General features: G+C 41.8%; 2 protein-coding genes across 6 annotated transcripts in view; one reads left to right on the top strand and one right to left on the bottom strand.

Annotated features, from left to right (window-relative positions):
* The window catches only part of Fntb (Farnesyl transferase beta subunit), a 49212-nt gene extending 43968 nt beyond the window's left edge, over positions 1-5244 (top strand). For both annotated transcript variants that reach the window (XM_076198783.1, XM_076198784.1), the window contains exon 9: positions 4889-5244. In XM_076198783.1, coding sequence (XP_076054898.1) covers positions 4889-5023 — 135 coding nt within the window. In that variant the 3' untranslated portion in view covers positions 5024-5244. The remainder of the gene's footprint in view (positions 1-4888) is intronic.
* A 4385-nt stretch (positions 5245-9629) lies between these two features.
* LOC143033400 (bis(5'-adenosyl)-triphosphatase enpp4-like) overlaps positions 9630-27923 on the bottom strand; it is a 128393-nt gene continuing 110099 nt past the window's right edge. For 3 of the 4 annotated variants that reach the window (XM_076198782.1, XM_076198778.1, XM_076198780.1), the window contains exons 8-9: positions 19868-19972; positions 9630-12494 (exon numbers count right to left, since the gene is read on the bottom strand). In XM_076198782.1, the coding sequence (XP_076054897.1) occupies positions 12401-12494; positions 19868-19972 (199 nt within the window). In that variant the 3' untranslated portion in view covers positions 9630-12400. The remainder of the gene's footprint in view (positions 12495-19867; positions 19973-27923) is intronic. The other variant, XM_076198779.1, reaches the window with a different exon arrangement.

The raw sequence follows: 27923 nt of genomic DNA, 5'->3' as shown, positions 1-27923 counted from the left end.
GAGAGTGTGTGATAGAAGAAAGCTGAAGATAAATGTAGGTAAAAGTAAGGTGATGAGATGTACAAGGGGTGAAAGTGGCAGAAATCTGGAAGTGAGCATTAAGGGAGAGCAACTGGAGGAAGTGCATAGTTTTAGATATTTGGGTGCAAATGTGGCAGGAAAAGGTGGAGTGAAGTTGGAGGTAGAATGTAGATTGAGAGAAGCGAGTAAATGCCTTGGTGGTTTAAAAAGTGTAATGAGGAATAGAAATTTGGGAATGGATGCTAAGAGGAGACTGTATGAAGGAGTGATTGTGCCAACAGCACTGTATGGAGCAGAAACATGGAACATAAGAGAGGAAGAGAGAAGGAACTTGAATGTGTTTGAGATGAAGTGTCTGAGAAGTATGATGGGGGTTAGGCTTGATAGAGTGAGAAATGAGGAGGTGAGGAGGAGAACAGGGGTGGAAAGGGAGCTGGGTATCTAGATAGGGTTGATGAAAGAGTATTAGGATGGTTTGGACACATGGAAAGAATGAGTGAAGAAAGACTAGTAAAGGAGGTATGGAAGGCAGATGTGGAGGGAGTGAACATGAGGGGACGTCCTAGGATGAGATGGATGGATGGGGTGAAGGGGGGCTTTGGGGAAGAAGGGAATGTCTGTTGAGGAAGGACGGGAGAGGACAGAAGACGGGTGAATGGAGAATGGTTGTATGTGGAAAATGTTGTGATGCATGAGGTGGAATGGATGGGGAATGGGGGGTGAGGTAGTGTGTGTGAGCAAAAATTTTGACGCAGCCCGAAGGGATTTCTCCCCATCCTCTCCTTTATATGGGGGGACGGAGAGTGGGGGTCGCCGATTTAATGAAGCGGCCTTGCTGTGGATGTGCTGTGTCCTGCGACACTGCTTCTGACCCAGGGCAGTGGACAGGGTGCAGGCTCGACACACATGACCTTCCAGATCTGAAGCCAGAATGTTCATCTTTTCAATATATTTGGTCCAGATAAGAGTTTTGAGTGGTTTGAGGTAAAGGTGGGACTTCACTAGGGATGGCTGCTCAATTTATACATGGATGGGGTGGTGCAAGAGGTAAATGCAAGAGTAATGGGCTGGGGATTGGAGATGGCTAAAGAAAATGGAAAAAATTGAGAGAGAAGCCTGTTGTTGTTGTTGTTGTTTGCCGACAACACTACACTTGTAGCAGGATCAGAGGAGGGATTAAGGAAGTTAATGTTTGGGAAGGTGTATGAAAGAAGTAAGTTATGATAACTGGGTAAATGTAAGGGGAGATGTACAAGAGAAGAGGATGGCAGCAAATTGGAAGTATTAATGGAGAGAAACTGGAGGAAGTGAATAGGATAGTTTTGGATACTTGGGCAGGAAAGGGAGGAGTGGAGGTGGAGGTACAATGTAGATTGAGAGAAGCAACAAAATACCTTGGGGTATTAAAACATGTAATGAGAAATAAACATTTGGGAATGGATGCTAAGAGATTGTATGAAGGGGTGAGTGTGCCGACAGCACCATATGGGGCGGAAACATAAGAGGGGAAGAGTTTAAATGTGTTTGAGATGAAATGCCTGAGAAATATAGTAGGGGTTACTAGGCTGGATAGAGTGAGAGATGAGGAAGTGAGGAGGAAAGCAGGGGTGGAAAGGGAGTTGGGAAATAGGGTTGATGAAAGATTATTGGGATGGTTTGGACACATGGAAAGAATGAGTGAAGAAAGATTAGTAAAAGAAGTGTGGAAGGCAGAGGTGGATGGAGTGAATCTGAGGGGGCAACCAAGGTTGACATGGATAGTTGAGGTAAAAGGGGCATTGGGAAAGAGAGAAATGTCTGTTGAGAAAGGAAAGGAGAAAACAGAAGTTAGGGGTGAGTGGAGAATGGTTGTGTATGGATGATGCTGTGATGCATGGAAGGGAGTAGATTGGGGGATGGGGGGTGAGGGAGTATGTGTGAATGATATTTTGATGCAGCCTGAAGGGATTTCTCCTTATCTTCTTTTTTCTGCATGAGGGGATGGAGAGTGTGGTTGCTGATTAAATGAAATGGCCTTGCTGTGGTTGTGCTGTGTCTTGCTGCATTGCTTCTGACTCAGGCAGTGGGCAAGATGCAGGGATGATCCATCATCCAGGAGGAGCCAAGAAAAGAGGGAGGGAGGGGTGATGAATGAGAGTGGAGTATGTAGGGATGAAATGGAGTGGATTTATGCCTCTAACTTTGGCTACCTCCCTTGTAAGGAGGAAAAAGCCTTTGGTATATGTACATACGTATACCAAAGGGTATTTCCCCCTTACAAGGGAGGTAGCCAAAAAACAAGGGCATAAAAACTATTCCCACCCATTCCATCCCCAATACACCCCACTCCCCTCCACCCTCTACCCTCCCTCTTATCTTGGCACCTCCTAGATGACGGTCATCCCTGTATCTTGTCCACTGCCCTGGGTCAGAAGCAGTGTTGCAAGACACTGCACCTCTACAGCAAGGCTGCTTCATCAAATCGGCGACCCCCCCCTCTTCGTCCCCTCATGCAGAAAAGGAGAAGACGGGGAGAAATCCCTTCAGGCTGCATCAAAGTTTTCTCACACATACTACCTCACCTCCCATCCCCCCACCCATTCCACCTCATGCATCACATCATCCATAGACAACCATTTTCCAATCACCCCTGCCTTCTGTCCTCTTCCGTCCTTCCTCAACAGACATTCCCCTCTTCCCCAAAGCCCCTTTCACCCCATCCATCCATCTCATCCTAGGTCGCCCCCTCATGTTTACTCCCTCCATATCTGCCTTCCACACCTCTTTTACTAGTCTTTCTTCACACATTCTTTCCATGTGTCCAAACCATCCCAATACTCTTTCATGAACCCTATCTCCCAACTCCCTTTCCACCCCTGTTCTCCTCCTCACCTCCTCATTTCTCACTCTTCCAGCCTAGTAACCCCCATCATACTTCTCAGACACCTCATCTCAAACACATTCAAACTCCTCTCTTATGTTCCATGTTTCTGCCCCATATAGTGCTGTTGGCACAATCACTCCTTCATACAATCTCCTCTTAGCATCCATTCCCAAATGTCTATTCCTCATTACACTTTTTAATCCACCAAGGCATTGACTTGCTTCTCTCAATCTACATTCAACCTCCACCTCCACTCCCTTTCCTGCCACATTTGCACCCAAGTATCTAAAACTATCCACTTCCTCCAGTCGCTCTCCCTTAATGCTCACTTCCAGTCTGCTGCCACTTTCACCCCTTGTACATCTCATCACCTTACTTTTACCCACATTTATCTTCAGCTTTCTTCTTTCACACTCCCAAACTGTCACCAACTTCCTCAATCCCTCCTCTGATCCTGCTACATGTGCACTGTCGTCCGCAAACAACAGCTGGCTCACCTCCCACTTTTCTCCATTTTCCTTAACCATCTCCAATCCCTGACCCACCACCCTTGCATTTACCTTTCGCACCACCCCATCCATGTATAAGTTGAACAGCCAGGGCAACATAACACATCCCTGGCCAAGTCCCACCTTTACCTCAAACCACTCACTTTCTCCATTTCTAATCCTGACACATGCTCTACCAGTGTAGTAAACTCTCTTGACAGCTCCTAAAAGCTTCGGTGTATGTATGTGAAAGTAAGGTGATGAGATGTCAGTAAGCTGGAAGTAAGTCTTAAAGGAGAGAGGCTGGAGGAAGTGGAAAGCTTTAGGTATTTGGGGTTGCATGTAGCAAGAAAGGGAGGAATAGCAGTGGAAGTAAACTGTAGACTGAAAGAAGCAAGTAAATGCACTGGGGGATTAAAAAGTGTCATGAGAAATAGGCATTCAGGAATTAATGCAAAGAGGAGACATGAAGAGATGATATTGCTGATGGCACTGTTTATAGCAGAGATGTGGAATTTAAGAGAGGCAGAGAGGAGAAATTTAAATGTGTGAGATTAAATATCTGAGAAGTATGGTAGGGGTTACAAGGTTGGATAGAGTGAGAAATGAAGTGAGGAGAGCTGCAGTGGAAAAGGAGATGGGAGACAGGGCTGATGAAGGAGTATGGGGATGGTTAGGACGCATAGAGAGAATAAGTGAAGAAAGATTAGTAAAAAAAGGTGTGGAAGGCAGAGGTGGAGGGACTGAACTTTAGGGGACAATCAAGGATTAGATGGATGGATAGGGCATTGAACAAAGAAGGGAGAAGGCAGGAGATAGGGGTGAGTGGAGAATGTGTGTGTATAGATGATACTATGATGCAAGAAATGGAGGGAGTGGGGGATAAGGTGATAGGGAGTGGTTGTGTATGAATGATATTTTAGCACAGCCCAAAGAGATTTCTCCCAGTCTTCTCTTCTTCCACATGAGGAGACGGAGAGGGAGGGTCACTGATTAAGTGAAGCAGCCTTGCTGTGGATGTAGTGTGTCTTACTGCAGACAGTGAACAGGGTACAGGGATGACGTATCATCTGTGAAGAACTGAGATGAGAGGGAAGAAAGGATGGTGGATGGGAGTGGGTACTTGCACTTTGACATAGCTACCTGCCTTGTAAGGGGGATAAGTCCTTGGTATATAGATATAGGTAGTTTTACCATCAGTCATGTCATCCTGAATACATACCCCTCCATTTTGTATTTACCTATATCATTATTTACCCTCACCACTCTAGTTTCATTTCATCTCTCACCTTTTACACATCCATGCATATTTAATGCCCCAGTTGCTTTTTAGATATTCAAATATACTTTGGTAAGGTTTTGCAAATAGATTCTCAGTGTGTTTATTGTTACTATCTAAGTAGTTGTTTTACCATAAATATCTTGAATTATTCTGACAGCTGATTGTAGTTTATTCTTGATGATTTGGTTAATTATTTTATCTACCTAATTGACATTATTTTGTCCTCATCTTCAGTCTCTGGTTCATCCACTCTACAACATTGGATTAGAGACTGCTCTTTCAGCTACACAGTATTTCCACAGTCTGCCAGTCCCTTCAGGGAAATCTCAGGTGGCTTCGTCGGAAAAGGACACACAGAAGCAAGTATAAATAAGAGATAATATATCTCATTTTAAAGAGAAGAAATACTTTTTGATATTTTCTTAAGTATTGATATAACTGGCTTTGATCTCAGAAACATTACAGAGATTATATTAATCCTCTTCCCATTAAATTGATAATCAGTTTATTCTCCAGAGATGGACAAAAAGTGACAGACTTGGAGACCGTTGTAAATTCTATTAAAAATATATTAAAAAAGTTAAAATATACGAGGTTTTTTATTTAAACTTTTGATTTGTGGGCAGTTAAGCCTGGAAATATGATTAGAAATCTATTTTATTATATGTATTCTATATACCAAGGACTTTTTCTTCCTTACCAAGGAGGTAGCCAAAGTCAAAAGGCATAACCCACTCCCATCACCTCCCTCTAATCTTAGCTCCTCGTGGATGATGGGTCATCCTTCTTCCTGCCCAATGCAGCAAGGCATAGCTAAGTCACTTCATTTAATCAGCAACCCCCCTGTCTGTCCCCTCATGCAGAAAAATAGAAGACAGGGAGAAATCCCTTTGGGTCGAGTCAAAATATCACTCTCACATAACGACTCCCTACCCCCCTACCCCTCACCCTTCCTTGCATCACAATATCATCAATTCACAACCATTCTCCTCTTACCCCTATCTGCCTTCTCCCTTCCTTACTCAACAGACATCCCATTCTTGCTCAACACCCCATCCATTCATCTCATCTTCAGTCATCCCTTTATATTCACTCCATCCACCTCTGCCTTCCACATGTTTTACTAATCTTAACTCATTCTTTCCAAGTGTCCAAACCATCCCAATATTCTTTCAGCAAGCCTATCTGCGATCTCCTTTTCCAAACCCACTCTCCTCCTCACCTTGTTTCTCACTCTATCCAACCTCCTTGTAACCCCTACCATACTTTTCAGTCATTTCATCTCAAACACATTTAAACTTTTCCTCTCTGCCTCTATTAAATTTCATGCCTCTGCCCCATACAGTACTGTTGGCACAATCACCCCTTCATACAATCTCTGCATCCATTCCCAAATGCCTATTTCTTACTACACTTTTTAATCTCCCAAAGCATTTACATGCTTCTCTCAATCTAAAATTTACCTCCACCTCCACTCCTGCCTTTCCTGCCACAGGCAACCCTTAAGTACCTAAAGATCCAATTCATCCTCTGTCCTTTAAAACTTACTTCCAAACTGCTGCCATCCTTTCCCCTTGTACATGTATCACCTTACTTTTACCCACATTTACCTCCAACTTTCTCCTATTGCATACCTTCCCAAAATCCATCACTAACTCTCTTAATCCTCCCTCTGACCCTGCCACAAAATCAGTGTTGTCAGCAAACAACAACTGGCTCATCTCCTGCTTTTCTCCATTTTCTTTAACAATCTCCAATCCCCTGCCCATTACACTCACATTTATATCCCACAGCACCCTATCCATGTACACATGACACATCCCTGATGTAAGTCCTACCTTTACCTCACAGGCTCTACTACTTTCATAAAAAAAATTTAACTGCCTTTAGCAGTTTTCTTCCAATCCCATATATCTGCAAAACCTCACACAGTGCCTTTCTGTGTACCCTATCATAAGCCTTTTTCAAATCCAAAAAAGGCCCAAAAAACATCCTTACCTTTTGCCAGTTTTCACATACATCTGCCTTACCAGAAAAAATCTGATCAACACAACCCCTAACTTTCCTAAACCCACACTGTTCCTCTCCTAATCCTCGCAATTAAAACCCTCCCATTAGCCTTCCCAAATACAATCATACAAAACACAGACAAGAGATATATCCATAGAGGGAACAGAAAATCACATGACCCCAATTTCACACCAGAAATCCAAGGCCTCATCAGACAAGATACAGTTAAACACAATACCCCCAGACCTATCCCTCAAAACATAGCAGACCAAATACAAACACTAAACACTGAGATTACCAATAAAATACATGAACAAAAAACACAAAATTGGCAAAAGTTTGTCAATACACTTGATCACAAAACAAATACCAGCAAATTGTACAAAACACTTAACAGCATTACACTATCCAACAGTAACACAACATGCTCTCATGCAGCAATAACCACAACAACAGATAATTTGCCCTCAAATAGACAACAAGCAAACACACTCGTAAATCATTTTGCACAGACGAGCCATCTCACTTCTCACTCTGACAACCGACGCACTATTTGACTTAAGAAAGACTTTCCCACAGACTCAAACTATACACCCTTCATACATACATACATATACCAAAGGCTTTTTTCCCCCTTACATGGGGAGTAGCCAAAAAGAAAAAGGTATAGAAACCACTCCCACCCATTCCATCCCCTACATATTCCACTCCCCTCTACCTTCCTCCCTCCCTCTCATCTTGGCACCTCCTGGATGATGGGTCATCCCTGCATCCTGTCCACTGCCTTAGGTCAGAAGCAGTGTCGCAAGACACAGCACATCCACAGCAAGGCCGCTTCATTAATTCGGTGACCCCCCCCTCTAAATCCCCTCATGCAGAAAAGGAGAAGACAGGGAGAAATCCCTTCAGGCTGCATCAATAGACAGACAAAACACATCCACCTGTGGCCCTGACAACATAAGTAATATCCACCTAAAACACATTGGACCACAAGGTATACATGCACTCACAAACAATGCAAACTACAGCTATTAATACAACACATCTGGAAGCATGGGAAAATAATCACAATCCCAAAACCCAATAAAGATCCAACAATCCCAACATCACACCGCCCAATCACACTTCTCTACACCCCCTCCAAAGTCATTGAATACCTCATACTTCAACTCATCACACCACATATTCCCCTTGCTGACTCACAACACGGTTTTAGGCCACTACACTCCACAAACACTCTTCTAATAAACCTCATGCAAAGAATATTAGATGGCATCAATTCAGATAGGCCCCATCATAGAACACTTTTTATAACATTAGACAATGGTAAAGCTTTTGATGCTATCCCCCACCACAATCTAACAAACAAAATATATAACACAGACATGCACAATAACACTAAAAGATATACATACATATACCAAGGCAGGAATGCTTATGTGTCATAATGGCCAATCATCGCACACCCAAAACATTAAGAATGGAATACCACAGGACTCTGTTCTATCCCCCACACTCTTTAATCTACACATGCATGATATACCCACACCAGACACCTCAGAAATACAAATATCTTCCAATGCAGGTCAACATAATAATCACATGTACACATCGTAACACAAAGCCGCAGAAATAATACAGCCATACCTTGATACACTCAACACATGGTTCATTACAAACACTCAAAATAGCCCCAGCCAAATCTACAGCAACACTTCTCACCAACTGGACAAAACACAAATACATTCCTCATCTCTATATCAACAACACTAATACCACACACACACACACACACACACCTGAAAATTCTTGGTGTAACATACGATACATCCATGTTAAACAACGCATCACAAACATAAAAAAATAAATGCACACCTAGACTCAACGCACTTAAATCATTTCACTCCCTCCCACTCCTCCTTTTCTTTCTCATTTAAGCAATTCACTCTAAGTACCTCCCTACCTTCTGCCCTTTTTCTCTTTCTCCACCTATCCTCCACTCTCAACTTAACTTCCACCAAAAAATGATCTGATATTCCCCCACTCTCCCCCCTTAGAACATTTACAAAAACCCACATCTCCCTTCCCAGCTTCACCTTCATCCACATTAACCTTGAAGAAACCTTCCACTTCACTACACACTTACTAATCTCTTCACATACTAGTAAAGCCACCCCTTCTCTCCCTCATCCTCTCTTCACTCCTGAGAACCTTCCAAGTATACTCCCAAACTCACACTCACCCCTCCCTTTCAACTTGGTTTCACTCAAAGCCAGCACATCCATCTTTCTTCTCACAAACATTCTGCCTATCTCTCCTCTTTTACTCTCATCTGTGCCACATCCATACACATTAAAAGACCCAAACCTTAGGATACTACTTAGAAAACTGCTAGACCCTCTTACACCTTTACTTTTTTTTGGGGGGAATGTCCCTTTTGGGGCTACAGGTAGCAGGATTCCTTGTCCAATTCCCGCCCCATTTTTTGTCACCTCATACGACTCAAGTGGGAAGACTTGGTGGCAGCATTCTTTTCTCCCACCACAGGGTAGGCGAAACAAGGAAATGAATATTCAGAGAAATGGTACAGGACAGTAACAAGGGGTGGGGGACAGCATAACGGAGGGACAGTCGCAGTATAATAAAAGTGTCATCATTTCTCTATGAACAGAGACTTCCTCTATCACAGACAAAATGATGTGTGGCTCTGGTCCGTAGGGGCGCCCCATATAGACCCTAAAGTATCAACTGCATGTTACTTTGCCACAATAACATGCAGCCAATGCCCCAGACGGGGATACTAGTACATACTAGTACTTACAAGAAAACATTCACTAATCTGACACCATTGGGATCTGAGGAATGTCAGAACACTGAAAATCATGAAGCACAGACGGATTTCCTCTATACCTCTAAAATATCACGTAAATCTGTAGAAGTTAGGTAAGGGAACAGAGACATTAAATGAAAAACAAGATAAAATTTAATGAAGTACTGCACTGGCACAAATAAAATGGTGGATACAGGTAAATGTACACAAATTAATCTAAAGAAAATTGAGCATCTCTGCTTCTGAAATGAAGAGTAATATACATTCTGGTAAAGTTACATGTCTGCAAGTGTGTGGCTCTCAGGATCATCTTCAAATGTGAGTGAAGCTATTGGTGAAACTGGCACGACAATTTCTTCAAGAACTGGTGATGTTGGAATTATTACATCTGGGTGAGCAGATGGCTCTAGATTTTTAAATGCTAGTTCTTCTGTTCCACACTCTCGTGACTTGTTTGAACATAAAAAGTAAACAGTTTCACATATCTTGGCCTCTGATTAGATCATCCTGCAGCATAGAAATACTGTCAACTCACAAAGGTGTGCCTTCATGATGCCCAAGTTTTCTATGGGGGGAAATATCAGTTGACTGACTACGCCAATCCCCTATGTAGCTGACCTCACTATCACTGAGCCACTTTTTGGCTACCCTCAAGGTGTGGCAAGAAGCCGACCTGCTGAAGGATCTCACACCCAGTTTTTGCAGAACACTCTCCTAAATTCTCCTGCAGAAGGTTAATATAGTGCTAAGAGTTGTCAATCTGGCCCTTAGGAAGTATTACAAGGTTCCCCAAACCACCATAGCCAAGGTCACCCCACAACATACAATGGGATGGGTCTTAATGCTCTTCACTGTCAAGTGTGGGTCACACACTGATGTAGGAGTTCCACATCTTCATTACCTTACTCTCATTTATACAAAAGGTTGCTTCATTGGTCCAAAGGACCTTACGCCACTGAACCCTGCAGCCAGTGAGTTGGACCAAGGGCATGGTTCATTAAATTCCATGCTACAAAGGCCTAGCTGTATGGGGCAAAGTCCTAGCCTCCTAATAGGAGGAGTTCATGACATTAAACTGAATCATCATGTGTGTGTGCGAGATTCACTATGGTCTTGAATCATGTGCTGAGCACATAGTTGGCAGCTATTACCCTCCTAATTAAAGCTTAGAGGTTGTGTATAGCCTTATCTATGGGTAATACTGTGACCTTACACACACATATCTCCAAATCCTTGACCACCAGAATTGATGTTCCAGCTTGTAATGCAGTGATGCTGAAATTTTTCAGCCCTAGGTGGGACTTGGAACTTGGGACTACTGAATTAGCTATCAAGATTGGTACCACTGTACTGTCAAGTTTGTGTGTGTGTGTGCATTTCCCTAGTTGTATCATACGGGAAGGGGAGCTATGCTCATAACACCCATCTTCGTATATTGTAACATCTAGTTTGTTCTTAAATTCTTGCATGATGTTTGCACACACTATTGTGTGTATATAATATAAAATGCAAAAAATCTATACGAGTGTAATATGACTAGCATCATCATTTGTATGTATACATAAAATTAACACAAATTTATGAAAAAGAAAATTGCAGAGTATACAGATTTAAATAAAACTTCCTTCATATAACTTAAATTATGAAATGTAAATGGATATCATATTTAGCCTTACAACCCACCCTCAAGCTGTCCCCCTTGATCAATTCAAATATACAGTACTACCTCTCATTAACGGACTAAAAGGGGGGTAACGGTGTCCGTTGATGTGAATAATCCGTTGATTTGGAGTGGTTTTTGGGTGGCATAGTGATAGCACGCACTGAACAACAGCACCAAAAACACCTCAAACACAGCGAAAACATCGCAAACACAGCTAATTAACATCCGTTAATGAGAGGTCTCACTGTACACAAATGTAAGTGACAGAAAGATTACAGAACAATGTGTAGACTAAGGCTACCTGTTCCATGAGAATGGTGCACCAGGAATGAGCCAGCAGTATTGAGGCGAGACCTTCACATAGTTTGGCAGGAAAGATTGGAAGGGACGTGTGTAATGAGAGCGAAAGGGTTGACGACTTTTCTCTCCCATGCCTAACTACAAAAAAAATAAATAAATAAAAAGATATGCACAATCTTTTCAAAATTGGAAATCTAACTCTTATAGTACAAGCTCTTTAAATAAAAGATTATCGACTTCTATTCTACTACAACTCTTACATTATGTGTAAATGTAACACTTTGTTCTCTTCAAAACATTCAATTATAACAATTATAAAAGCTCTTACATTATATGTGTACGCATAACACCGTTCTTTTCAACACATTCAATTATAACAATTATAAAAGTTTAGAGAAGGAAGCACAATCTATTATCTTGGATAGGAATGATGAACCACGTTTTCTGACAATGATTGCATACAAGTTGGAACACTTTCAGGATACATTATAATTCAATTTTAACAATTATAGTTTAGAAAAGGAAGCACAACCTATCATTTTGGATAAAAAAAAATTATAATGAACCACATGTCTTCAGATAACAATGTTAAATGTATATATGCTATATGATTCTTGGGATACACAAAAAATTATCTGTTGAGCTACTACAAGTGGCTGTATCATTAAGTGTTGCTACTAGTGGAAGTCCACATAGATGAATACAGTCTGGCAACAGCTTGAACACAAGGGAAAGTGCCACTTGCTAAGGAAGGGGGAAAACTTCATTACTATACTATAAAATTCAGGTATGACTTGTTCCAATAATCTGGAATAAAATACCACTAGTACTTCTTACGATGAGCATGGGGTGGGCATGAAGTGGATGTATGCTTTGACATGACCATTCCCCCCTTATTAGGGGGAAAAGACCCTTTGGTATATCTGCATGTTTGTATGTTTTTTTAAATTTCATAAGTTATGTCTGCTTCAAGCAGTCTTTCTTCTTCACTTGCATCACCATCATTGCCACCTGAATCATGCCTTGCCATTGTCTTCCTGAAAAAGAAAAAAAATATACATATATTTACAATTTTCAATGGTCTGTTAACAATATAATTACATACACACAAATGGCTCGGTTAAACATCACAAACTACCTCTGCCAAAGGAGGCTTGGATGGTGCCTCCTTATGGAAAACCTTTTGAAGCAGAGAATTTAATTCCTTCGGTATGATGATGCCTACATAGGCGTCATGAGGCGTGAGTGGATATATGAGGATGCCAGCATTGGCGTCTTGAGGGAGGGGAGTGGAGTGTGATAGGAATGGGTGGGAGTGGTTTTTATCAGGGCTGTGGAGTCGGAGTCGGAGTCAGAGTCGTGGAGTCGGAGTCGGAAGCAATGACGGTGTCACTGGAGTCGGAGTTGGTAAAAATATACAGACTCCAACTCCGACTCCAGTTAAATTTACACTTTATAAGGCCTTCTTTTAGTCTGTAGAGTTATGCAGTGCAGACTCCTTATAAGTAGATTATATAAAAAAACATCATTTTATACATACATACATATACCAAAGGCTTTTTCCCCCTTACACGGGGGGTAGCCAAAAAGAAAAAGGCATAGAAATCACTCCCACCCATTTCATTTTCCATATACAGTATTCCACTCCCCTCTACCCTCCTATCTTGGCACCTCCTGGATGACGGGTCATCCCTGCATCATGTCCTGGGTTGCAAGACAGCACATCCACAGCAAGGCCGCTTCATAAATTTGGCGACCCCCCCCTCTCCATCCCCTCATGCAGGAATGGAGAAGACGGGGAGAAATCCCTTCGGGCTGCATCAATTTTTTTTCTCATACATACTTCCTCACCTTGGCACAATCACTCCTTCATATAACCTCCTCTTAGCATCCATTCCTAGATGTCTAGATTTATAAAATGTAATAAATCAGAGGAGGGATTGAGGAAGTTGGTGACAGAGTTTGGGAGAGTATGTGATAGAAGAAAGCTAAAGATAAATGTGGGTAAAAGTAAGGTGATGAGATGTACAAGGGGTGAAAGTGGCAGTAGATTGGAAGTGAGCATTAAGGGAGAGCGACTGGAGGAAGTGGATAGTTTTAGATACTTGGGTGCAAATGTGGCAGGGAAAGGTGGAGTGAAAGTGGAGGTAGAATGTAGATTGAGAGAAGCGAGTAAATGCCTTGGTGGATTAAAGAGTGTAATGAGGAATAGATATTTGGGAATGGATGCGAAGAGGAGACTGTATGAAGGAGTGATTGTGCCAACAGCACTGTATGGGGCAGAAACATGGAACATAAGAGAAGAAGAGAGAAGGAGTTTGAATGTGTTTGAGATGAGGTGTCTGAGAAGTATGATGGGGTTTACTAGACTAGATAGAGTGAGAAATGAGGAGGTGAGGAGGAGAACAGGAGTGGAAAAGGAGTTGGGAGATAGGGTTGATGAGAGAATATTAGGATGGTTTGGAGACATGGAAAGAATGAGTGAAGAAAGACTAGTAAAAGAGGTGTGGAAGGCAGATGTGGAGGGAGTGAACATGAGGGGACGTCCTAGGATGAGGTGGATGGATGGGGTGAAGGGGGCTTTGGGGAAGAGGGGAATGTCTGTTGAGGAAGGACAGGAGAGGACAGAAGACAGGGGTGAATGGAGAATGGTTGTATATGGATGATGTTGTGATTGCATGAGATGGAATGGGCGGGTGGATGGGGGGCGAGGTAGTATGTGTGAGCAAAATTTGACACAGCCCAAAGGGATTTCTCCCCGTCCTCTCATTTTATGCAATGGGGGGACAGAGAGGGGGGGTAGCCGATTTAATGAAGCAGCCTTGCTGTGGATGTGCTGTGTCTTGCAACACTGCTTCTGACCCAGGGCAGTGGACAAGGTGCAGGGATGACCCATCATTCAGGAGGTGCTAAGATAAGAGGGAGGGTGGAGGGGTGTGGAGTGTATTCAGGAATGGAATGGGTGGGAATGATTTTATGCCTTTTTCTTTTTGGCTACCCCCCTTGTAAGGGGGAAAAAGCCTTGGTATATGTATGTATGTAATAAATCTCATCATCATATCTTCGTGGTCATTCCACTAAACCCCCAAAACGTCCTTGTGCAACGCTGGCTTTCAAATTTATACATAGACCAATAAACATCCAAAGTATTACTTGAATAAATTAAATAAACTCCTCCATTTTACACCTCCTGTTGACACACAGTCACGGAAGCTGTAATATTCCTGTCAAGTTCCATATGCATCGTTTCCATCACTACATCAGTTTGGTGGTTTCTCCCACTGCTGTGATGCCAAACAGTATGATAAATATGATTTCAACTGTAGACTAATGCAATAATACTATCTCTTTTCTCCTTTCCCCTTCTTTTTTTTCCCTTTATATTTTTTAACATTGAATTATTGAAATAAGGATATTTAAAGTTAAAAAAAAAAAGTTTCACATTTCAAACATATTCAGCTGTATCTTGTATTGTACTCGTATCGATAAGATCAGTTCCAGAACCAGAGTAATGTCCATCGCAATAATCGCATAGCAGTACCAGTATGTAGTTAAACCAAGAGGTACTTGTGTCAGTATTTTCAGTACATTAAGACAAAAGAAAGTATGAAAACATATGAAGGATAATGATACCCAGAAATTATGTATGATACATATACCTTTCAGTATCATACATGTTCAGCTGTAACACTCTACCTTGTAATGTACTCGTATCAATAAGGTTTGTTCCAAAAACAGTAAATGCATGATGCATAGCATTGTGTAGTTGTTGTGCTTGAAAAGTATGTAGAAGGTTAATGAATATCCTCAGTATATGAGGTGATATAGGTGAAAGGTATCACAATACATGTGATATTTAGTATATATTAACCAAAACATGGACTTTGTCCAATAAAAAACATTTCATGTTATCATATTCTGGTGTAATTAAAATACAGTTATACAAGTGCAGTGTAGACACAAAACTCAAAAGCACCATGACAAATTTTTGCTAAGCAAAAATCATAACTTTATACTTTACTGTGCTGGTTATTGTATGACAATGAAAAACAGTATAACAAGGAAAATAAATCTGGCATCGACCTAGTTACTCAATATAAAATTTTGATGCTGTTTTAAGCCACATAGGCTAGTTAAACTTGTCTTGTGAACTGTGTTTATATCAGTTGAGAGTGTAATCTGCTGAAATCTACATATTAAATGTTGACTTACAAAATGAAAAAGAAATAATGTACATACATACATATACCAAGGCTTTTTTCCCCTTACAAGGGAGGTAGCCAAAAAGAGAAAGGCATAAAATCATTTCCACCCATTCCATCCCTGAATACACTCCACACCCCTCCACCCTCCCTCTTCTCTGAGCACCTCCTGGATGACGGGTCATCCCTGCACCTTGTCCACTGCCCTGGGTCAGAAGCAGTGTCGCAAGACACATCCAAAGCAAGGCCGCTTCATTAGATCGGTGACCCCCCCTCTCCGTCCCCCCATTGCATAAAAGGAGAGGATGGGGAGAAATCCCTTCTGGATGTTTCAAATTTTGCTCACACATACTACCTCACCCCCCCCGCCCATTCCACCTCATGTAATCACAACATCATCCATATACAACCATTCTCCATTCACCCCTGTCTTCTGTCCTCTCCCGTCCTTCCTCAACAGACATTCCCCTCTTCCCCAAAGCCCCCTTCACCCCATCCATCCACCTCATCCTAGGACGTCCCCTCATGTTCACTCCCTCCGTATCTGCCTTCCATACCTCTTTTACTAGTCTTTCTTCACTCATTCTTTCCATGTGTTCAAACCATCCTAATATTCTTTCATCAACCCTATCTCCCAGCTCCTTTTCCACCCCTGTTCTCCTCCTCACCTCCTCATTTCTCACTCTATCTAGCCTAGTAACCCCCCATCATACTTCTCAGACACCTCATCTCAAACACATTCAAACTCCTTCTCTCTTCTTCTCTTATGTTCCATGTTTCTGCCCCATACAGTGCTGTTGGCACAATCACTCCTTCATACAGTCTCCTCTTCGCATCCATTCCCAAATGTCTATTCCTCATTACACTCTTTAATCCACCAAGGCATTTACTCGCTTCTCTCAATCTACATTCTACCTCCACCTTCACTCCACCTTTTCCTGCCACATTTGTACCCAAGTATCTAAAACTATCCACTTCCTCCAGTCACTCTCCCTTAACCTCTTCACTCCGGGCCAAAATCTCGTGGGCAGTATTATCTGCCAGACGTACAATGTGTCGTAATAATACTCGCATCATAAAATATAGTCACCGCTTATATCGATTGTTCTCTCTTTCACCCTTGAATTTTGATAACCATAGAAAATGTGATGAAGACAGTTTAGAGAGTATGTCATTATGCAGGGGCAACTACAATAAATATAATCAAGACGCCGATATAGCAGCCCCGCATATCCACTTGCTCCTCATGCCGCCTATGTATGTGGCACCGTATGGAAGATGTTAATGCTCACTTCCAGTCTACTGCCACTTTCACCCCTTGTACATCTCATCCCCTTACTTTTACCCACATTTATCTTTAGCTTTCTTCTATCACATACTTTCCCAAACTCTGCCACCAACTTCCTCAATCCCTCCTCCGATCCTGCCACAAGCGCAGTGTCGTCAGCAAACAACAGCTGGCTCACCTCCCACTTTTCTCCATTTTCTTTAACCATCTCTAATCCCTGACCCACTACCCTTGCATTTACCTCTCGCACCACCCCATCCATGTATAAGTTGAACAGCCAGGGTGACATAACGCATCCTTGACGAAGTCCCACCTTTACCTCGAACCACTCACTCTCTCCATTTCCAATCCTGACACAAGCTCTACTACTCTCATAAAAACTCTTGACAGCTCCCAGAAGCTTTCCTCCTATCCCGTATATATGCATAACCTCCCACAGTGCCTTTCTGTCTACCCTATCATAAGCCTTTTCCAGATCCATAAAAGCCAAAAAAACATCCTTCCCCTTTCCTATAGCTTTCTCACATATCTGTCTTACCACAAAGATCTGATCTACACAACCTCTACCTGTCCTAAATCCACACTCTTCCTCACCAATTACTCCTTCTGTTCCTCTCCTAATCCTCTCAATCAAGATCCTCCCATAAGCCTTCCCAACTACACTTAACAAGCTAATCCCTCTGAAACTACTACATTCACACTTGTCCCCTTTTCCCTTGTAAAGAGGAACTATACAGGCACTCCTCCAGTCCTCCAGCACTTTACCCTCTCTCCAGCAAACATTAAATAACCTCACCAGCCAGTCCACCATCACTTTACCTCCCTTTTTCAGACATTCTGCATGACATCCATCCAGACCAGGTGCCTTACCTGCTTTCATCATCTTAACAACTGCCTTCACCTCATCCTTCCTTAATTCTCCTCCATTCTCCTCACTCTCATTTTCTTCGCATTTCCCACTGTAGCTATCTTTCCTTCCCTATCCTCCTTCACATTTAGCAACTCCCTAAAATATTCTGCCCATCTTCCCTTTACTGCCTTCTCTTCCATTATCATCTCTCCATCTACACTTTTTACCTTTTCTTCTCTACTTGATTTGCCTCCTCTTCCTCACTATTTCTTTCCAAAACATCTTTTTATTACTTTCAAAATTTTCTGTCATACTCTTACCCCATTTCACATCTGCTCTCCTCTTTGCAACCTTTACCTTTTGCTTTATTCTCTTTTCTTTTCTTTGTACCTCTCATATGACTCCCTCGTCCTATTTTGTAACCAATCTGTGAAAGCTCACTTCTTCTCTTCTACAACCTTCTTTATTTCCTCATCCCACCATTCACTACCCTTTCTTCTATTTCCTCCTGTCCTTCTTGTTCCACACACCATCCTAGCACACTTTATGACTCCCTCCTTGAACCATCCCCATTCCTCCTCCACACCCAGCTCTAATCTATCCTTTACTCCCTCCCTCTCCTCCTTCAGCTTCTTTCCGTACTCCTTCTCCTTTTCCTTTTCATTCAACGAGTTCACTCTAAGAATCTCCCTACCTTTTGTCCCTTTCCTCTTTCTCCATCTATCCTCCACTCTCAACTTACCTTCCACCAAAAAATGATCTGATATTCCCCCACCCTCTCCCCTTAGCACATGTACATCCTTAACTCTTCCTATCATAATCCTATTTACCACTACATAATCCATTAGCGCTCTATCTACCACCCTTCCATCCATCACCCTCTCCCATGGGTACTTATGCTTGACTTTCTTCCGAAACACTGTATTTGCTATCATCAACTCTCTTTCTAGACACATTTCCACCATCAACTCTCCACTATGATTCTTTCCTGGAACTCCACATTTCCCAACCACTCCATCGATTGGACCATTTCCTACCCTAGCATTAAGGTCTCCCAGTACTATTACATTGACATTTCTTCCTAAATCCTCTATGCACTCATTTAGATCTATCCAAAAGGCCTCCCTTTTCTACACTCTTCTCACTGCCAGGCCCATATGCACGTACAAAGACCCACATCTTCCCCAGTTTCACCTTCATCCACATTATCCTTGAAGAAACCTCCTTCCACTCCACTACCCGTTTACCTATCTCTTCACTTACTAGAATAGCCACCCCTTTCCTCCCTCACCCTCTCTTCACTCCTGATAACCTCCCACTTACACTCCCAAACTTACACTCACCCTTCCCTTTCAACTTAGTTTCACTCAAAGCCAACACATCCATCTTTCTTCTCACAAACATACTACCTATCTCTTCCCTTTTACTCTCATCTGTACCACATCCACGCACATTAAAAGACCCAAACCTTAGGGTGCTGGTCCGAGAACTTCCAGACCCATTTATACCTTCTCTTTTTTGTTTAGGAATGTGCCCTGTGGGACTACAAGGAGAAGGATGCCTAGTCCCAAGCCCCGTCCCTTTCTTCTCGCCTCTTACGATCCAAGTGGGAATACTTGGTGGCAGTATTCTTTTCCCCCACAGAAATGTGATATATATATATATATATATATATGCGTAAATAACCACTAGGAAAAAGTGGTTATTTACGCATTCCTAGTGGTTATTTACGCATTTGTGAACACACGCTCCTGGTGTTTTTATTGCATATATATATATATATATATATATATTAATATTATATACTGAATATGTGCACAGTATTTCCTGGAATATTTGAGAATTAGAAAAAAAAAAAAAAAAAAAAAATCCTGCTTCCAGTGTGGCCATATTACGGATGAGAGACCTAGAGAAACAGCCATGGTCTAAAATAGGTAGAAATGAAGCTATTCCTTTGGGGAAAAATGCACTTACTTATGGGGCATAATAATCGCAGCATTATTCAGTAATAAATAAAAATCATACTTAATTTGAGATAAGTTAAAAATAAAATGAAATGTATATTTTTACAGTAGCAAAACTTCTTTCCCTTCCGATTGGTAAGCATATCGTAGCTCAGCGTCTTGTGGCTGAGTGCGTGCTTGCGTGCGTGTGTGTATGTGGTGTGTGGCAGGCCTGGAAGAGAAATTCTTCTTTAGATGTATATGTTTCATTTTATTTCATAATCTTTACTCAAATTTAGTATGATATCTACTCTAGTTTATCGTTGAATATAAAAAAAATGGTATATTTCTTGTACAATATAGGCTAGAACAACGTTTTTCCCTACATTATAGATAATTTCGTTCCTATTTTAGAACATGTCTGTACATCAATTCGTCTGACAATAAAACTACCACTCTCCTTTACAAAGGTTATATTTCAACTTTGTGGAGGGAGTGAACATGAGGGGACGTCCTAGGATGAGGTGGATGGATGGGGTGAAGGGGGCTTTGGGGAAGAGGGGAATGTCTGTTGAGGAAGGACGGGAGAGGACAGAAGACAGGGGTGAATGGAGAATGGTTGTATATGGATGATGTTGTGATGCATGAGGCGGAATGGGCGGGGATGGGAGATGAGGTAGTATGTGTGAGCAAAATTTGACGCAACCCGAAGGGATTTCTCCCCGTCTTCTCCTTTTATGCAATGGGGGGACAGAAAGGGGGGGTCGCCAATTTAATGAAGCGGCCTTGCTGTGGATGTGCTGTGTCTTGTGACACTGATTCTGACCCAGGGCAGTGGACAAGGTGCAGGGATGACCCGTCATCCAGGAGGTGCTAAGAAAAGAGGGAGGGTGGAGGAATGTGGAGTGTATTCAGGGATGGAATGGGTAGGAGTGATTTTGTGCCTTTTCCTTTTTGGCTACCTCCCTTGTAAGGGGGGAAAAGCCTTGGTATATGTATGTTGTTATAAAGTACAGTATTTTTGTTTCTGAAATGCACTTATCACTTATTTGCAAAGATATATATTATGCCAAATGTCTTACATTATAGAATTTTTTCTACTGAATTATCTTCAATATCCTTTCAAAAATTTTGTCTCTACTTCAGTTATAAAGTATTAATGAAGAGGTCAAACATAGGAAAGCCATACTATAACATATATCTTTATTCTTTGATATAAACCAGTTATAATGATATAAGTCTACTCAAGATTGGAGCATATGTGTGTTGTATAGACTTTATAAAATATGTAGGCCATAATCAGTTAATTACTTGAAGAGGAGTCTGAGTCGGAGTCAGTGGTGCCAAAAATAGAGGAGTCGGAGTCGGAGGTTTTGTGTTCCGACTCCACAGCCCTGGTTTATATGCCTTTGTTTTTTTTGGCTACCTCCTTTATAAGGGGAAAAAGGCCTTTGGTACATGTATGTATGTAGTTGTAGCTGAGTGACCCACACATTCTGTGAACTGGCCTGATCAAATTTTCTGTGGTTACTAATATTCAGAGTGAAAGAGAACAAGTAATACAGCTGTAACTTCATATTCTATAATGAGAGTATTGTGGTACATCATCAAATCATCATACACCAGGCAGCTGATACTGCCTGCGAGAATTTGACTCGTATTGAAGAGGTTAATGTAGCACGCCTTAACTACAAATTCCCTTGTTACCTCCACTCTTCCATGGTTACTAAGTCTATTCCATTCGTTGGCCACTCTATTAGTAAACCAGTTCTTGCCTATTTCCATCTTAAATCTAAACCTATCTAATCTAAGTCCATTACTGCAAGTCCTGCCCTGTTGTCTTAAAATGATGACCTTGTTTGCATCACCCTTGTTAAAGCCCTTCATCCACTTAACCCCTTCGATACAATGACGCCTACGTAGGCGTCATGAGGAGCAATTGGGTATGCGAGGATGCCGATGTCGGCGTCTTGATTATATTTATTGTAGTTGTACCTGCGTGACCCCCATACTCTGTAAACTGGCTTCATCATATTTTCTATGGTTATCAAAATTCACGGGTGAAAGAGAGAACGAGCAATACAGCGGTGACTTTATTTTCATAATGCGAGTATTATGACATAACATCGCACGTCTGGTAGCTAATGCTGCCCGCAAGATTTTGGCCTGGAATGAAGGGGCTAAACACCTCTATTAGATCACCCCGCACTCTGCGTCTTTCCAGAGAAGATAAATTAAGGTGCCTAAGCCCATCCTCATAAGGTAAATTTCTGAGCCCATGTACCATTTTAGTCATCCTCCTCTGTACTGATTCTAGTGAACTGGTATCCTTTCTATAGGATGGAGACCAAAACTGTTGCATAGTCAAGGATGGGTCTAACTATTGGGAAATTAGAGTTTGATAACTACCTCTGCACTTTTATTCATAACCATCCTAGCAATGAAACCTAATGCTTTGTTAGCTCTATTCCTTTGCACTATTGCCCTATTTCCTGGATTTAAGGCCAGAACTCACTAGAACCCCCAAGTTTCTCTTACACTCAATTTTCTCTAAAAAGATGTTATCCAAGATATACCTGTTTCTGGGTTGTATAAAACTACAAGTATGTTTAACACACTGCACTTTGAGATACTGAGGTCCATTTGCCATTTCACCAACCATGTGAACAATTTGTTAAGATTTTCCTGCAGAATTTTGGCATCTTCTCCTGACCTAATTAGGAGTCCTATTTCAGTGTCATCCTCAAACTCACTAAAATTGCTATTAATCCCATTGTCTAAGTCATTTATATACATAATGAACAATAAAGGACCCAAAACCGAGCCCTGGGGAACTCCACTAATAAAACTCCCCATTTGTATTTTACACTGTTTATGGTGACCAAAGGCTATGCAGCAGGACACAGCACATCCAAAGCAGGGCCAGCTGCTTCATCTATAACCATGATGGGCTCCCTTCATAACACACATAATGCTAGACTGCACACTTTATAGATACGGGTGCATCCGCTCGTGGTGTCACCATTGCACGTGTACTGTTTACACAATCTTTTGCGTTAAATAAGTATGTCTCAGTTTGAATGCTTGCATCGTTCAGCGCATGCACAGGGTATTCAAATTATCTTGTTGTTGTGCAAGTGTATGCCCAATTCTTGAAATACAAACAAATTTTCACCGATTTAAACGGAAGTTTGGTTATCAACCTCGGCAAAATAGTTTTCCGAGTAAAAATATTAAGGTAAGGCATCAATAACCAATATTGTAAATTAAAGAACCATGTTTTTTAACCTATTTTCTCCTGGAAATGAGAAGCTTAAGATTGTTGGTTAATTGACATTTGAGCTTCATTGCAGTACATGTAGGCATACAGTCACACGCAAAACCATGCGCAGCGCCGCTATCGCCATCTTTTGTGCCCCGTTGGATTTTGATTTCTGTTTGGCTTAGTTTGAATGCTTGGAGCGTCCAGTACATTCGCAGGGTATTAAAATGATCTTGTAGTTAAACAAGTGTATGCCCAGTTCTTCAAAACTTTACTAATTCTTACCTATTTCAACGCAATTTCTGATAGTAGCCTTGGCAAATTAGTTTTCCGAGTAAAAATCTAAAGGCAAGAAACTAAATTATATAATATTTAATGTAATAATGTTGCTTATTAGCCTCTATTCTACCGGATATGAACAACTTTGAAAACTTTGGTAATAACACAGCTGTGCAATCTAAGAATCTTGAAACTTAGATGCCTACTCGACATATCGTTGCCATGGCAATGTGATAGGTGTTGGTAAGAATGGTATAAGAAGAAGGTCCTGCAATGTTAATGACATGCTCAGGTGATTTGTTGACCCTTAAAACCTTCACATGCCAAGTTGCATGTCAGTTGGCCAGTGGTTTGGATTTTATTATTTCTAAATTGACAACAGTTGCCATGGCAACATGATAGATGTTAGTAAGAATGGTATAAGAAGAAGGTCCTGCAATGTTAATGACATGCTTAGGTGATTTGTTGACCCATAAAACCTTCACATGCCAAGTTGCATGTCAATTGGGCCAGTGGTTTGGATTTTATTGATGATAATTTGAAAACTGGCAACTTAATAGTTGCCATGAAAAGGCAAATATGGTATGATGGAGATGTCACACATTGTTTTTAACATGCGCATGTGATGTTTTGATCCATAAAACCCAAGTATTCCAAATTTCAATAAAATTGGACCAATGGTTTGGAGTTTGTGTGTATTTCCTTACCAAAATCTTTACAAATTACCACCCTTAATTCTAACATTTTGTTATGGTAAAGTCTAGCCAAAAATGCGGAATTAAAGAATACATACATACATATACCAAGGCTTTTTCCCCCTTACAAGGGGGGTAGCCAAAAAGGGAAAGGCATAAAATCATTCCCACCCATTCCATCCCTGAATACACTCCACACCCCTCCACCCTCCCTCTTATCTTAGCACCTCCTGAATGATGGGTCATCCCTGCACCTTGTCCACTGCCCTGGGTCAGAAGCAGTGTCGCAAGACACAGCACATCCAAAGCAAGGCCGCTTCATTAAATCGGTGACCCCCCCTCTCCATCCCCCCATTGCATAAAATGAGAGGACGGGGAGAAATCCCTTCGGGCTGCGTCAAATTTTGCTCACACATACTACCTCACCCCCCATCCACCCGCCCATTCCACCTCATGCTATCACAACATCATCCATATACAACCACTCTCCATTCACCCGTCTTCTGTCCTCTCCCGTCCTTCCTCAACAGACATTCCCCTCTTCCACAAAGCCCCCTTCACCCCATCCATCCACCTCATCCTAGGACGCCCCCTCATGTTCACTCCCTCCACACCTCTTTTACTAGTCTTTCTTCACTCATTCTTTCCATGTGTCCAAACCATCCTAATATTCTCTCATCAACCCTATCTCCTAGCTCCCTTTCCACCCCTGTTCTCCTCCTCACCTCCTCATTTCTCACTCTATCTAGTCTAGTAAACCCCATCATACTTCTCAGACACCTCATCTCAAACACATTCAAACTCCTTCTCTCTTCTTCTCTTATGTTCCATGTTTCTGCCCCATACAGTGCTGTTGGTACAATCACTCCTTCATACAGTCTCCTCTTAGCAGCCATTCCCAAATGTCTATTCCTCATTACACTCTTTAATCCACCAAGGCATTTACTCGCTTCTCTCAATCTACATTCTACCTCCACTTTCACTCCACCTTTCCCTGCCACATTTGCACCCAAATATCTAAAACTATCCACTTCCTCCAGTCACTCTCCCTTAATGCTCACTTCCAGTCTACTGCCACTTTCACCCCTTGTACATCTCATCACCTTACTTTTACCCACATTTATCTTTAGCTTTCCTCTATCACATACTCTCCCAAACTCTAACACCAACTTCCTCAATCCCTCCTCCGATCCTGCCACAAGCGAAGTGTCGTCCGCAAACAACAACTGGCTCACCTCCCACTTTTCTCCATTGTATACATCACTATAACCACATCACCATTTCCACAAATCATGTGAGCGGTGTCACAATCATCACCCAGACATCCTGTCGCCAGACACGTCCGCCCTAACAAGCTGACCTTAGCACTTATCGCAGGAAAGCTGACCTAACAGTAATCAAGCACGGAAGCACACACACACACTGACACATGAACACACACATAGATGCAGTTAATCACAACTCAGAATAACACACGATAACACAGTAGTAATCAACCCTTGCCCCCTGGATATATTATACACAATAAAAAGGTATATAGTGATTGGGAACATGAAAGTTTATTCGTGAAGGACCAAACAGTGCTATTAAAAGTCCCACTAAAGTGACTGACAGCACCTCCCTATTTTGCTGAGTTCAGGACTTTCGGACAACAAAAAGCCGATGCACCGCTCTAAGAGAGGTTCGGTGTGAGGTGCTCCAGAGATTAACTCAAAAGAACATTGTGTGAGGTGGTCTAGAGACAAAAGTGTATAACCAAGAAAAACGTGTGCCAGTGATGTGTTGTAAATAGTGACTATAGTGTATACGATGAAATCATGATAAACTCTAATTATAATAAAATAAGAAGAAAAGGAGTCGTTGAGAGTTTATCTTGCCCGCACTAAGTCCTGCCTATGTAACTCCCAAGCAAAGGAGGTTACACCATTTTCTTTAACCATCTCCAATCCCTTGCCCACTACCCTTGCATTTACCTCTCACACCACCCCATCCATGTATAAGTTGAACAGCCAGGGTGACATAACGCATCCTTGACGAAGTCCCACCTTTACCTCGAACCACTCACTCTCTCCATTTCCAATCCTGACACAAGCTCTACTATTCTCATAAAAACTCTTGACAGCTCCCAGAAGCTTTCCTCCTATCCCATATATCTGCATAACCTCCCACAGTGCCTTTCTGTCTACCCTATCATAAGCCTTTTCCAGATCCATAAAAGCCAAAAAAACATCCTTCCCCTTTCCTATAGCTTTCTCACATATCTGTCTTACCACAAAGATCTGATCTACACAACCTCTACCTGTCCTAAATCCACACTCTTCCTCACCAATTACTCATTCTGTTCCTCTCCTAATCCTCTCAACCAAGATCCTCCCATAAGCCTTCCCAACTACACTCAACAAGCTAATCCCTCTGAAACTACTACATTCACACTTGTCCCCTTTTCCCTTGTAAAGATGAACTATACAGGCACTCCTCCAGTCCTCCGGCACTCTACCCTCTCTCCAGCAAACATTAAATAACCTCACCAACCAGTCCACCATCACTGTACCTCCCTTTTTCAGACATTCCGCATGGCATCCATCCACACCAGGTGCCTTACCTGCTTTCATCATCTTAACAACTGCCTTCACTTCATCCTTCCTTATTTCTCCTCCATTCTCCTCATTCATCACTCTCATTTTCTTCGCACTTCCCACTGCAGCAATCTTTCCTTCCCTATCCTCCTTCACATTAAGCAACTCCCTAAAATATTCTGCCCATCTTCCCCTTACTGCCTTCTCTTCCATTATCATCTCTCCATCTGCACCTTTTACCTTTTCTTCTCTACTTGATTCGCCTCCTCTTCCTCTCTTAATTTCTTTCCAAAACATCTTTTTATTACTTTCAAAATTTTCTGTCAAACTCTTACCCCATTTCACATCTGCTCTCCTCTTTGCAACCTTTACCTTTTGCTTTACTTATCTTTTCTTTTCTTTGTACCTCTCATATGACTCCCTCGTCCTATTTTGTAACCAATTTGTGAAAGCTCGCTTCTTCTCTTCTACAACCTTTTTTGTTTCCTCATCCCACCATTCACTACCCTTTCTTCTATTTCCCCCTGTCCTTCTTGTTCCACACACCATCCTTGCACACTTTATGACTCCCTCCTTGAACCATCCCCATTCCTCCTCCACACCCAGCTCTACTCTACCCTTTACTCCCTCCCACTCCTCCTTCAGCTTCTTTCCGTACTCCTTCTCCTTTTCCCTCTCATTCAAAGAGTTCACTCTAAGAACCTCCCCACCCTTTGTCCCCCTCCTCTTCCTCCATCTATCCTCCACTTTCAACTTACCTTCCACCAAAAAATGATCTGATATTCCCCCACCCTCTCCCCTTAGCACATGTACATCCTTAACTCTTCCTATCATAATCCTATTTACCACTACATAATCCATTAGCGCTCTATCTACCACCCTTCCCTCCACCACCCTCTCCCATGTGTACTTATGCTTGACTTTCTTCCGAAACACTGTATTTGCTATCATCAACTCTCTAGACACATTTCCACCATCAACTCTCCACTACGATTCTTTCCTGGAACTCCACATTTCCCAACCACTCCATCGATTGGACCATTTCCCACCCTAGCATTAAGGTCTCCCAGTACTACTAATTCCAGTAGTACTGGAATTAAAGAATAATTTAAAAAATTGTACCTCCCTGATTTTTCAAGCTATTTCAAAGATTTAAAAAGCATTTTGTTTCTAATAAAATTGCCTTTCATATGCAACAATAATTTAAGGATTAAATTTTTTTTTAATTTTGTGCCCGTACCTACAATTTACACCCCACCCCAGAAGTACCTACTCTGTCATTTACCCTTTCAAACAGAAATGATTCTACACCAAATTCTGAACAACAAAAATCCAATATCACTATCATCTCTCCACAAATGCCAAAAGAAA

The sequence above is a fragment of the Oratosquilla oratoria genome, chromosome 15, assembly GCF_046742065.1.
Source record: "Oratosquilla oratoria isolate Oo_2021 chromosome 15, ASM4674206v1, whole genome shotgun sequence".
In the NCBI taxonomy this organism is placed as follows: domain Eukaryota; kingdom Metazoa; phylum Arthropoda; class Malacostraca; order Stomatopoda; family Squillidae; genus Oratosquilla; species Oratosquilla oratoria.
Note: the sequence above shows the minus strand (reverse complement) of the source record. Positions and strands in the feature narration are given on the sequence as shown.